We start from the raw sequence: 12,999 nt of genomic DNA, 5'->3' as shown, positions 1-12,999 counted from the left end.
GAGGTCAACAGAAAAAATGAACAAGTGTTCTAGGTGAGACATTCATGCTGACAACATGAGACAGACAAATGAATAAAAAGCAAACAGATTCCACAGAGTGGTCAACTGAGTAACCAAGACAATCTAATATGTAGTACAGACAATCAGGAGTCAGTAAAGATGGCTATAAATATACAACAGAAACTAGCAACAGGTTGATGGATCGCTGACCATGGAGCCATATTTATCTCAGCCACGGTGAGAGATACTGGCTGCAGCATTCACATGAAGAAGTATGGATGGCATTATCTGGCCACTGTAACACTTCACAGGTACTGCCACTACCTATTGGCCATCTCAAGTGGGCTTCCAAATTCACTGGACTGGGATACCAGAAACAGGCTGGACACTGCTTAATTGAGATATATGAATGGAAGTTCACTGTACAGTGCAGATCAGCATATGTGTTACTCAATTTGTGTAATTCTTAGAATGGAATGTTCCGAGGTACTAAATTTGCTGAGTCACAAAACGAAAATCCAAATGCTGTTAAGGCATCCATGTAAAGTCCCTTTATTACTTAACTGCAGGTGTCTATTGAATGCTTTATACTCTGCATCTACACTTAAGTGCCAAAGAAACTGGTATAGGTATTTGTACTGAAATACAGAGATATGTAAACAGGCAGAATATGGCACTGTGGTCAGCAACGCCTATATGAGACAACAGGTGATGGCGTAGTTGTTAAGATTGGTTACTGCTGCTAAAATGGCAGGTTATCACGATATAAGTGAGTCTTAACGAGGGTGTTATAGTCGGCCCACCAGCGATGGGACATATCATCTCTGAGGCACCGATGAAGTGGTGATTTTCCCGTATGACCATTTCACGAGTGTACCGTGAATATCAGGAATTCAGTAAAACATCAAATCTTCGACATCGCTGCGGCCAGGAAAAGATCATGCAAGAACAGGACCAACAATGACTGAAGAGAATTGTTCAATGTGACAGAAAAGCAACCATTCTACAAATTGCTGCAGATTTCAATGCTGCGCCATCAACAAGTGTCAGCGTGCGAACCATTCAATGAAACATAATTGATATGGGCTTTTGGAGCCAAAGGCCCACTTGTGTACCCTTGATGACTGCGTGAAACGAAGCTTTACGTCTCGCCTGGGCCCATCAACACTGACATTGGACTGTCGATGACTGAAAACATGTTGCCTGGTTGGAAGAGGCTCATTTCAAATTATATTGAGCAGATGGAAGTTTACGGGAATGGAGACACCCTCATGAATCCATGGACCTTCACGTCAGCAGGGGCTGTTCAAGCTGGTGGACGTTCTGTAATGGTGTGGGGCATGAGCAGTTGGAGTGATATGTAACCCCTGATACATCTAGATACAACTCTGACAGGTGAGACATACATAAGCATCCTGTCTGATCACCTGCATCCATTCATGTCCACTGTGCATTTCGACAGACTTGGGCAATTTGAGCAGGACAATGCAGTGCCCCACACGTCCAGTATTGCGATAGAGTGGCTCCAGGAGCACTCTTCTGAGTTTAAACACTTCGACTGGCCACAAAACTCTCCAACCATGAACACTATTGAGCATATATGGGATGCCTTGCAACATGCTGTTCAGAAGAGATCTCCACCCTCTCATACTCTTATGGATTTAATGACAGCCCTGCAGCTCAAAAAAGAGTTGCTGGCATCATAGGGGTGGTTTTTTTTGTGCCTCTTAGTATTTATACATCGAAATAAATTATGCAAAAAGAATCTGAAGAGTAAAACTGAGATACGGCCAGTAAATGCAGGCAGTAGTGTAAATATGATCATTCAGCTAAAAATTAGACGTGTGCACGTTTTCCTTCATATTTCAGTAGTGGAGTATAATTTTCCAAGTCAATGCAGGAGCAACCATGTCTTTGATCAATATAGCCATTTCTTAAAAATTACACTGCTCGCCTCTGCAGCTTGATAGCAGTTCCTCTTAGGCTGTGACAATAACAGGAGTCCACCCTGAAGATCAGTCATTCTACGCTGAAGAGCCAAAGAAACTGGTACACCTGCCTAATATCGGTAGGGCCCCTGCAGCATGCAGAAGTGCCGCAACATGACGCAGCATAGACTTGACTAATGTCTGAAGTAGTGCTGGAGAAAACTGACTTTTACAATGTGTATGTTAAACAGCATGCCGACAAGTCGGAACACACGTGCAAGCAAGAATTTAATCATTTGTGGAAGGAAGCTAGGACGAAATTCATCAGTAAGAATTCTCAGAGTGATTATACAAATCAAGATACTGAAAAACTGTGTAATTATATTGTTCAAAGGAAGGTGCAAACATTCTTGTCTTTCATCTGCAAAGTAAGTAAAGGTTCAATGACATTAATGTGTATGATATATTAATAAAAGGTCAACTTTTTAAGAATCTGTCAAAACAGTTAATACCATTTTTGTGTAGCCTTTTTGTGCATCTGTCTCTGTTTGCATGTCCCTTCTCATACTACTCATAGTTGGTGTGTTAACAACAAAATATTTTTAGATACGTGTTAAAACATTGTTTAATACACTTTCTACATAAAATAAATTTTTATTAAAGTGTTTCAATTAATGTTTAAAACAAATTTTAAAAAGTAATTTTTACATACCGTTACCCGACTACAGGGTAAATCTGACATGAGGGGTACAGAGGAGGGGTCCAACCACATGCCACCAATTGGGGAGGAGGGGCGGGGGTCCAAATGAAAATAAAAAACCCTTCATGTAATTAATGGACATCTCCTTGTGAAAATGGATGCGCACAAAATAGCTGCGTTAACCCTGTTAGCAACTGTCAAAGAACAGCGGAGGAAATCGCGAAGATGATTCTGGAATCATCAATGCCTTGAACAGTAAGTAGTGCTGTGCAACGCATATACTAGTAGAAGTCATTCTTTAACTCAACTGAATCTTCATCCCATTTTTTGTTTTAAACTGAATGTAGTTATACTGTATAATGTCAGCTTGCACACACGTAATACCCATATTCTCAATGTTACACAGATTACAATCACTCTGAAGTAATGTACTTCACCATATAGATCGAGATTTGTTCCATAATTTCATTCGAGTGGGAGAGGAGATATTTTCAAAGCTGTGCACCATAACAGAAAACAGACAAGATACAAATGCAATGAAGTCCTTAAAAAAATATATAGCAAAAATTTTCAGTGCATAGCTTAGGTTTACTTTCTGACATAGATTGGCAGCATTTAGAGTTGTGGCTGCTGGGTAAATGTTCCAGTCAGTGGTCTTTGTAATAAGAATTGGAACAAATATATTATGTACAATAAGTAACATCAGATACAGTAATCAGAAATACCCAGAATCTTTCAGAAAACAAAATGAGGTAGAAGGAAGTAGATAGAAACCTACTGCCACATGCTTTACAGTTCACAATGCTATCAACTTAGCTACAAATTCAACTTTGCCTCTGTTTATGGTATACACTACCTACGGATTATATCTTCTTCTTCTGTAGTGGTCAATCCAAGGATTGGTTTGCAACAGCTACAATGGCAGCTTGTCTCCATTCTGTGCGTCTTTCAGCTTTTCTCTTCATTTCTTTATAGGTGTCACATCCCACATCTTTCACGATTTGATCCATGTACCTCAGTCGTGGTCTTCCTCTTGGTCTTTTTCCCTTGACATATCCCTCTATGATTGTGTTCAGGAGTCCTTTATGTCTTAATAGATGGCCTGTAAATTGCACTCTTCTCTTAACAATGAAACTCCAGAAGCTTCTCTTCTCACCTGCTCTTTCCAGAACCACTTCGTTGGTGACCTTGTCGATCCATTTTATTTTGAGCATGCGTCTATAGCACCACATTTCAAAAGAATTTAGTTTCTGCTGTTCCTCTGTCCCGAGAGTCCATGTTTCACACCCATAGCATGCCACACTCCACACATATGATTTCAAAAATCTTTTCCTGGTTTCAAGGCTGATGCTTTTAGATGTTAATATGTTTTTCTTCTTGTTAAAAGCAGCCTTTGCTTGAGCTATTCTACTTCTCACTTCTGCCTTGCTCCTTCCATCCCTGGTAATATTACTGCCCAGATAAGTAAATTTATCAACTTGTTCAAGCAGTTCATTGCCTACATGAACTTGGACTTTCACTTGATCTTCTTTGTCGCATGCCATTACTTTTGTTTTTGCTTTATTAATTCTCATATTATATTCTTCACCCATAACTTTATCCATTCTATTCAGTAGGACTACAAGATCTTCTTCACTTTCAGCCAGGACAGCTATATCATCGGCATATCTTATCATATCTATTCGTTGGCCACGAATTACTACACCTGTCTGTGAATTTTCCCTTACTTTTTTCAGCGCCTCTTCAATGTATACGTTAAAGAAAACAGGGGATAGTGCGCAACCTTGTCGGACACCTTTCCGTATCTGCACCTCTTCTTGTTTTGTCCGTCCACGGATAACTGCTGTCTCGTTTTTATACAGGTTCCATATCATTTTTCTATCTATAGATGTCATTACTATGAGAAATTGTATCAAAATGACACACTTTTGATGTATCATCATTGTGCCCTTGCTCTTAAATGGTATACTTTCATAGCACACAAATTACAACAGTAAAAACATCAAATAGAGGAAGCCTTTATGTGCTGATATGTAGTTGTCTTCATTTTATTACAACAAATCATAGCTAAAATGATGACTCAATTTGCTCATTTTTGAAACAGCTTATACTCACACCATGTGCTCTATGATAAAGAAATCCCGTCTCATCATACTATATGGCAGCTCGTATGTGCAGCTTGTGACATAACACAATATCACATCTCCAGAATGAGATTTTCACTCTGCAGTGGAGTGTGCGCTGATATGAAACTTCCTGGCAGATTAAAACTGTGTGCTGGTCCCGAGTTCGAGTCTCGGTCCGGCACACAGTTTTAATCTGCCAGGAAGTTTCAATATCACATCTTGTTGGCCACACTCCTCTCCATGAGCCAAAAATCTGACATGCCATATTCTTCACTTCACAATCCAGAGTATAGTGGAATGCAGAATTCCATGATTGTGACGTCACCAGCTCCTCGTCCATGTGTGTTTCCACATTCAGTGAATGGATGGCTTTTGGAAAATGGCAGCGTAGGATGAGAAGGAACACTATGTGCACTCAGTGGGTGTCCTTGTGAGCAGCATTAAACATGTTGCATACGCTATTCCAGTAGTCATTGAGGGAACAGGATACAACCATCAGCTGATTATGGCAAATGTAGGATAAACTATGCCTCTTGTCTGCACTACAAGGTCATGCAGGGATCATTCCAGTGCATGGCAGTGAAGGTTGAGAATACCAGACTTGCTAGAGTTTCAATGAATCTCACAATCTGCAGACTGTCCTGAGAATAGATCTGGCTCTGAGACGAGTGGAAGACTTGGACCAGGTACTTGAAATTCTGAGACAAGCTGGGCTGTGACTTTCCAGACATATCCCAAATGGTTAAGATCTGTACAGCACCCCAAAATTGGTCAGGCGTGTACTACATATCCAGAACCTGTACTCAGGTAGCTGTATGTGGAGCGCAACAAGGTTTATTTTTTATTTTTTATTTATTTATTTTTTTATTTTAATAATCGAATGGCAACAAATAGACCTGGTCTCTTTGAGAATGTCCACATCAAAACTGGTTATCAGTGACCCTGAGGCATTTATGGCACAATGATTACCGATGTAAAAAGGGCAGCTAAAACAAGCAGAAAGATATATCTGATCAGTAAACTAGATAACAAAAACAGTAAAACAGTTATGTCATATCATAATGAGGAACTTGAAACTTTTATCACAGGACAGGAGCATGTAGATTGTAGAGGAACTATGGCTCATGGAGGAGGAGGAGGAGGAGGAAATTAGTGTTTAACGTCCCGTCGACAACAAGGTAATTAGAGACGGAGCACAAGCTCAGATTAGGGAAGGATGGGGAAGGAAATCGGCCATGCCCTTTCAAAGGAACCATCCTGGCATTTGCCTGAAGTGATGTGGGGAAATCACGGAAAACCTAAATCAGGATGGCCGGACGTGACTATGGCTCATGTTTAAAAAATAGTTGACCATGCACTGGACAGATATGTACCCAGTAGAACAGTTCATGATGGTAGGGTCCCTTCATGGTATATACTCACTGTACAGAAACTTCTAAAGAAACTGACTACTGCATAACAAGTGTAAGACAAAACATAGGGGTACAGACAGAGAGATGCTGAACGAAATTTGTTTAGCTGTGAAGAGATCAATGAGAGAAGCATTCAGTGACAACTGCAGCAGAATACTCTCAAAATGTTTTTCACAAAACTGAAAGAAATTCTGGTAAAATGTAAAAGGCTGTTACTGGAACTGAAATTAGTGTCCACATACTCACAAATGAGACAGGAACTCATATTGCGGGTAGCAAAGCAAAAGTGCTTTAAACTCCATTTTCAAATGTTCCTTTACAAAGGAAAACCCAGGAGCATTGCCCCAATTTAATCTTCATACCTGTTAAGAGATTGATAGATATCAGCGTCAGAGGTTCTGAAAAACTGCTAAAATTGTTGGAGTTGAACAAAGCTCCAAAGCCTAGTGGAATCTCTATCAGATTCTATACTGAATTTTGGGCTGAGTTAGTCCCCCTTTTAACTGTAATCTACCACAGATTCCTTGAACTAGGAAAACTGCCCAGCACCTGGAAGGAAGTACAGGTCAAACCTGTCTACAAGGAAGGTACCAGAAGTGATCCACAAAACTGCTGTCCAATATCCTTGACATACATTTGTTGTTGAGTCTTACAACATATTTTGAGCACAAACAAAGTTAAGCATCTTGAACAGAATGACCTCCTTCATGCCAGTCAGCATGGATTCTGAAAACACTGATCATGTGAAACCCAACTTGCACTTTTCTCACGTGCCATACTGAAAGCAACTGATCATGGCAGTTAGGTAAATGCGTTATTCCTCATTTTTTCAAAAGTACCCCACCTATGTTTATTACCAAAAGTATGATCGTATGAGGTATCAAGATAAATTTGTGACTGGATTGAGGATTTTTTTTGGGATGACACAGAAAGTTATCCCAGATGGAGAGTCATCAACAGATGTAAAAACTTAGGGTATGCCAATGGGATGTGTGCTGGGACTCGGCCTGTTCATCTATACTACTATATGAAGAGAAGTTTTAACGTGGTTACCAAAAATCTTGAAAAATATGTGACCAATCTGCTTAAAATTTTTACATGATACTCTAATGAACATTCAGTTGTGTATAAGCTATAATATATAAATATGTATGTAACATATAAAAAGGAAACATTGTTACCAAAATTTCTGAAAAATACTTGCCCGATTTACTTCAAATTTCTACACAATACTCTAATGAACATTCGGACAGACAAAGGCCACATTCTTTTAATGATGTATATTATATAACTATGCGTGTAATATATAAAACGGAAAATTGTTCCGAAAAATCTAGAAAAGTTCTTGACCAATTTACTTCAAATTTTTATGGGATTCTCTAATAAAAATTAATACAAAAATAGGGTGTATATTTTTTTTAAACAACAATGTATAGACTTTAATATAAAACAGGGGGCGTATTTATGGCTGATCAGCTTATGATTAGAATACAACAGAATCTGAACAGTCCAAATCTTTGTAGGCCTACCAATTCACTGATTAAAATTTTATTACATACTGTCAATGAAACTACTGCCCTCACAGATCCAGCAGCAGAAGAGGTGTGTCTCATACTACATCTACCAACGATTTCAACGAAATTTACCCATTCATTTTCAGTGACTTCAATTCCCAATCAAGGTTTGATTTGCAATAACAATAAACAAGGCTTGAGATCAGAGAGAGGGGTATGAGGACAGAGAAATAGACATTGGGGGGAGGGGGGGGGGGAGGGCAGGGAGATATGGATAATAGACAGAAGGGAAGAGAGGACTGATATATACAGGAGGGAGGAGGTGATGGACAGGGAGAGGGGAAGGTGGTGATGTACAGACAGGGGGGGGGGGGGGAGGGAGAAGGAGGGGATGAAAAAAAGAGAGGGAGGAAGAGAATATGGGCAGAACAAAAGGGGGGGGGGAGCTTAGAATATTTATCAATTCCCATACACATTTAGCAATTGTGAAGCACTGCCAGGTTTGCCAGTGTTGTACATTATTGACTTTGCAGACAATATCAATAGTAACTTGACTTTTTGCAGATGATGCAGTTACCTACTGTAGTGGCCTCAAAGGTTTCTGGTGATTCTGTGGAAGTCTAGTAGTAAAGCACTGCAGAGGACGGAGGCAGCTGGTGGGTGCAGTACGTCAGCATCCTGCTTGCAGCAACAGAACTATATTCATTCTGAGGCAGACCTCACAGATGTTGCTGCAGCAGGGTTAGCCAGGGAATTACTACACTTTTAGGCCAGGATACTGTTTGTCCTGTAGGTGGCCCGAAGTGGTACAACATCATAACAACTGAGCTGTTGACTTGTATACAAACTCATCAATTTCAGATAAAAGTATGAGCAATCCAACAGGACCTGTTGGGACTAGAGGACTACACTGTGTGACGACGGAACATGGACCAGCCAGCAGCTACCATCAGTTTGGGCCTTTGCCATTTCGTGGTCATCTTCTGGTACTTATCCTTCGCCTGGGTCTCAGTACTGTATCACTTAGGGGGCCTTCTCCTGTGCCAAAGCAACAGCAGATTACTATCTAAGGGGACATCAGGTTGACTCCAGGGCCACACTGTCGCTCACATGTCTTCATTGGCGAAGGTGCCATGGCACCTCGTGCTGCTGTTCATCAAAGTGAAACTTCTCACAGAGAGGCTGGCTTTCCCTGCCAGCATTCTTGCCATCTGCAGCACCACCGATGCCACTAGTTTGCCATCCGGTCTGCCGTACTGGGTCGCGTGTTGATAAACTGGGCACATGTCACAGCCACAGGTCACGCAGACACTGCCAAGACACTGCACGCAGCAACTGACCATGTGCCGAGAGGGGGCGTGGTCACTGCACCACAGCGGCCACCTGTAGCTACATGAATCATAGTAAGGAACTTGTCTTACTACTGTTTCACTGAAGTCACCAACAAGCAAACGGGGCTCGAGGTGGAGATCAGATGATCAGATCTGCATGCAGCATGGTGTTGCAACTGCAGCAAGGAGTTCCATCACAGTGTAGTGAGTGAGAAAACTGTTGCTGTTCTTGTGGGTGCGGATATGGCAGAGATGGGATCTAGACAAGATGTACATCATAATTTGAGGGTTACTTAGTTCAGGCCAACAGAACCAGTTAATGTGTTGTGGTTTGTTGGTAATTGTAAGGAGACTATTTACAGCTTGATAGATGTATGCAGTTTAACTTTCTAGGGTATACAACACCATGTGCACTAATCTTCACCCTCCACAATTTCTTGTTTCTTGCAACTTCCTTAAGTTCTTAACAATATATTCCTTCCCCTGGAACTCTCGAGATGCCATATTTCCCTCTATGTGCCTATCTACCAACTGTCACTTTTCCTGTTTGTTTTGCAGGTGGACAAAACTGTTCTGCATCAAAATACCTGGTTTTATTTCCAGTGATCGCTGTAGAAAACAAGAAGCTTCTATCATCAAATGATTTTGTAAATAACATTCAGCAATCTGTAGATAAACTTTTGCTAATAATCCATTAAGAAGTTCAGTTGCTTTCAGTTTATAACAATCTGCATCTCTACTGCTCGTTAGATTCAGTATGCATCCAACTACAGCCTCCATGGACCTGGAAAAGAAGTAAATAAATGAGAAACATACCATTAAAATACTTGAAAATTATTTTTGTAATTGCTTGAACTATGAAATAACATCTAGGCTATTTAACTATTTAATAATTTCATGAATCTTAAGAGATTTTTATCTGCATTATTACTTCAGATCAACAAGAGTATCACGTGAGTTCTGATAGCTATGAATTACTGAAAGTAACCAATAAAGTGCATGCATAGTATGAGATAGTCTATTGCTTATCAGTATAAAGGAGAGGGTATAGTGTCTGGTGTATGTCAAGTGTAGTCACAAGAGAAACCCTTTCACACTTTATCCTTCTCTTCACTGAAGCTGCTCTTTTTGTAGGACCATAACTCCTTAGCTCACTGAAATTTTCTTAGTGGTGAGGTTATTCCTTATTTTTCAGGTAACAAAGCTATGATAGAAGGGGTTTCAGTAGAGTTACCTAGTTTTCCTCACAAGTTGGGCCATCAGCTGACTCACACTAAATGTTTGCTGGTGGTATACAAAAACTAAACTGGTGGAAGGGGGTGGGGGAGAGGGGAGCAGGGGGTAAGCAGATGTGTTAGTTCTAGCACTGCTGGTCTCTTTCTCTGTGGAAGCCACACACTACAGAGTATGTGCACTGTAAATAACATAGTTCATGGGAAAACTGAGACTCTAAAATCCATATCCAGACCATACTCTAAGATGATGTGAAACATTAGTTTAAGGTACAATGGTGCAATGGAAGACAATAATAGGAATTTTAGTTATTAATAAATCTGGAAGTACATTAATATTCTGCAAACAATTGTGAAGTGCATGGTAGAGAGTGCTTCCCATTGAGCCAGTTGGTAGGATTTTACCCCATTCACATATGGAGTGTGTGAAGAATGATTGCTCAAATGCCTCTGTGAGCACTGTAATTAGTCTAATTTGTCTTCGTGATCCTTGTGGCAATGGTATGTATGGTTTTGTAGCATGGGGTGTGTTATATCCTAGCCAGTAATGCCACCCGAGCCCGCTGCCAAAAGGTTGGCAGCATCAAAGTCCGGACGCCGTTCGCATAAGCAGCGCCAGCGAGACAGGAAATCGCCGCAAGTCTGCGCGCGCCACCGCTGGCTTCTGGCTTCTTAAGCGCTGGAGTCGCGAGCGCTAGGACAGTTCTGTATTCGCCACTCAGTTGTATACTCGCCACCGAATTGTGTACTTGCTAGTCAGTTGTGTGTTCATCGCAGCAGAGTTGTTGTTTGTCGTCAGCCGACGCTGACCTAGCCGCTCCGACTCGAACTAGACAGATTTCTGTAGACACCGAGTTCACTACTGTGTTACTGTATCTTCATTAATAAAGATAAGTACCGACTTTTATTTAATATGAGTGTTTGGGCTTTCATCTTTCTGTTCACTGTTCCAGCGGACCGGTCGGCCCGCTATTAAAAGTGTGGCGGTGACTTCGTAAGCCGTTCTACAGCGAATTGCTTGTCGCTACGAACACCGCCACAAAAGGGTGTCCATTAAGTCCTGCTAAAATTTCAAAATTCAAAAAATCAGATCTTGGAAACTATTACATAGAGAGAATCATGGTTTGTTGTAAAGCACGTAGCAGCTCTTGTCCATTGTCTTTTGTTGTTGAATTGACTTGTGGTCGGCACCATCAGCAAAAACAAAGCACAATCAGGTGGTTCAAAAATTTAGAGAGCGAAGCAGTGAATCAGTCTCGCACAGTTTAGTGACCGTGTAGGGAGCAGATTTACATCAACATACACCCTCCATAAGTCAGTGTATGGTGAGTGGAGAAGGATATCCCACGCCACAATTAATCATTTCCTTTCCTGTTCCACTCACAAATAGGGTGAGGAACAAATGGCTGTCTATATGCCTCTGTATGAGTCCTAATTTTTCTTATCTTTGTGGTCCTTATGCAAAATGCACATCAGTGGTAGTAGACTTGTTTTGCAGTCAGCTTCAAATGCTAGTTCTCTAAATTTTCTTAATACTGTTTTTTGGAAAGAATGTCACTTTCACTCCATGGATTCCCATCTGAGTTCCCAAAGTGTCTCTGTAATACTTGCGTCCTGTTCAAACAACTTAGCAACTGATCTCGGAATTTCTTTTATGTCTTCCTTTAATCTGACCTAGTGCAGTTCCCCAACACTCGAGAATTACTCAAGAATTCCATGTAAACGGATGTCGACCATTTGCCTTCCCTACAACAAGCTTTATGTGCTCGTTCCATTTCATATCACTCTGCAGCATTACACTTTGATATTTAAACAATATAACTGTATCGAGTAGATCACTAATGCTGTATTCGAAAATTGCAGTTTTTTTCCTACTCATCTGAATTAACTTACTTTTTTTTAAATTTAATTTAGAGGTAGTTGCTATTAATCACACCAACTAGAAATTTTGTCTAAGTCATCTTGTATGCTGCTTTAGTCACTTAGTGATGACAGCTTCCCATACACCACAGCATCATCAGCAAACAGCCGCAGATTGCTGCCCACCTTGTCCACCAGATAATTTATGTATACAGAAAATAATAGTGGTCCTATCCCACTTCCTTGGGACCCTTGTCTCTGATGAACACTTGCCGTCGATGGCAACATGCTGGAATCTATTATTTAGGTAGTTTTCAAGCCACTCACATATCTGGGAACACATTCCATATGCTTGTAACTTTGTTAACAGCCTGCAGTGGAACAGCGTGTCAAATGCTTTTTGGAAACCTAGAAATATGGTATGGTAAGCCGAGTTTCACACAAGCAATGCTTATTCGTGGACATAAGCTTTTTGGTCTCAAGGACATTTATGATATCTGAACTCAGAATATGTTCAAGAACTCTGCAGCAAACTACTGTTAAGGATATTGATCTGTAATTTTGTGGGTCTGTTCTTTTACCCTTCTTATACACAGGAGTCACCTGTGCTTTTTCCAATCACTTGGAACTTTGTGCTTTGTGAGAGATAAATGCACGCTAATTAAGGGCCAATGCAGCTCAGTACTTTTTGTAAAATGGAATTTGGATTCTATCCGGACCTGGCAGCTTATCTGATTTCAGCTATTATAGTTGTTACTCTATGCCGGGGATGCCTATTACTATGTCACCCACACAGGAGTTTGTGTAATGGTCAAATGACAATATGTTTTTACAATCCTCCTGTGTGAACGATTTCTTAAACAGGGTTTTCTTTTTGTTGTCTTCTGCTGCCACAC

At 40.6% G+C, this 12,999-nt stretch overlaps 1 protein-coding gene across 3 annotated transcripts in view; it reads right to left on the bottom strand.

The window, feature by feature from the left end:
• The window catches only part of LOC124721596, a 202,150-nt gene that overhangs the window by 29,720 nt on the left and 159,431 nt on the right, over positions 1-12,999 (bottom strand). For all 3 annotated transcript variants that reach the window (XM_047246646.1, XM_047246648.1, XM_047246647.1), the window contains exon 7: positions 9,599-9,795. In XM_047246646.1, the coding sequence (XP_047102602.1) occupies positions 9,599-9,795 (197 nt within the window). The remainder of the gene's footprint in view (positions 1-9,598; positions 9,796-12,999) is intronic.

Source organism: Schistocerca piceifrons, chromosome X (assembly GCF_021461385.2).
Source record: "Schistocerca piceifrons isolate TAMUIC-IGC-003096 chromosome X, iqSchPice1.1, whole genome shotgun sequence".
In the NCBI taxonomy this organism is placed as follows: domain Eukaryota; kingdom Metazoa; phylum Arthropoda; class Insecta; order Orthoptera; family Acrididae; genus Schistocerca; species Schistocerca piceifrons.
Note: the sequence above shows the minus strand (reverse complement) of the source record. Positions and strands in the feature narration are given on the sequence as shown.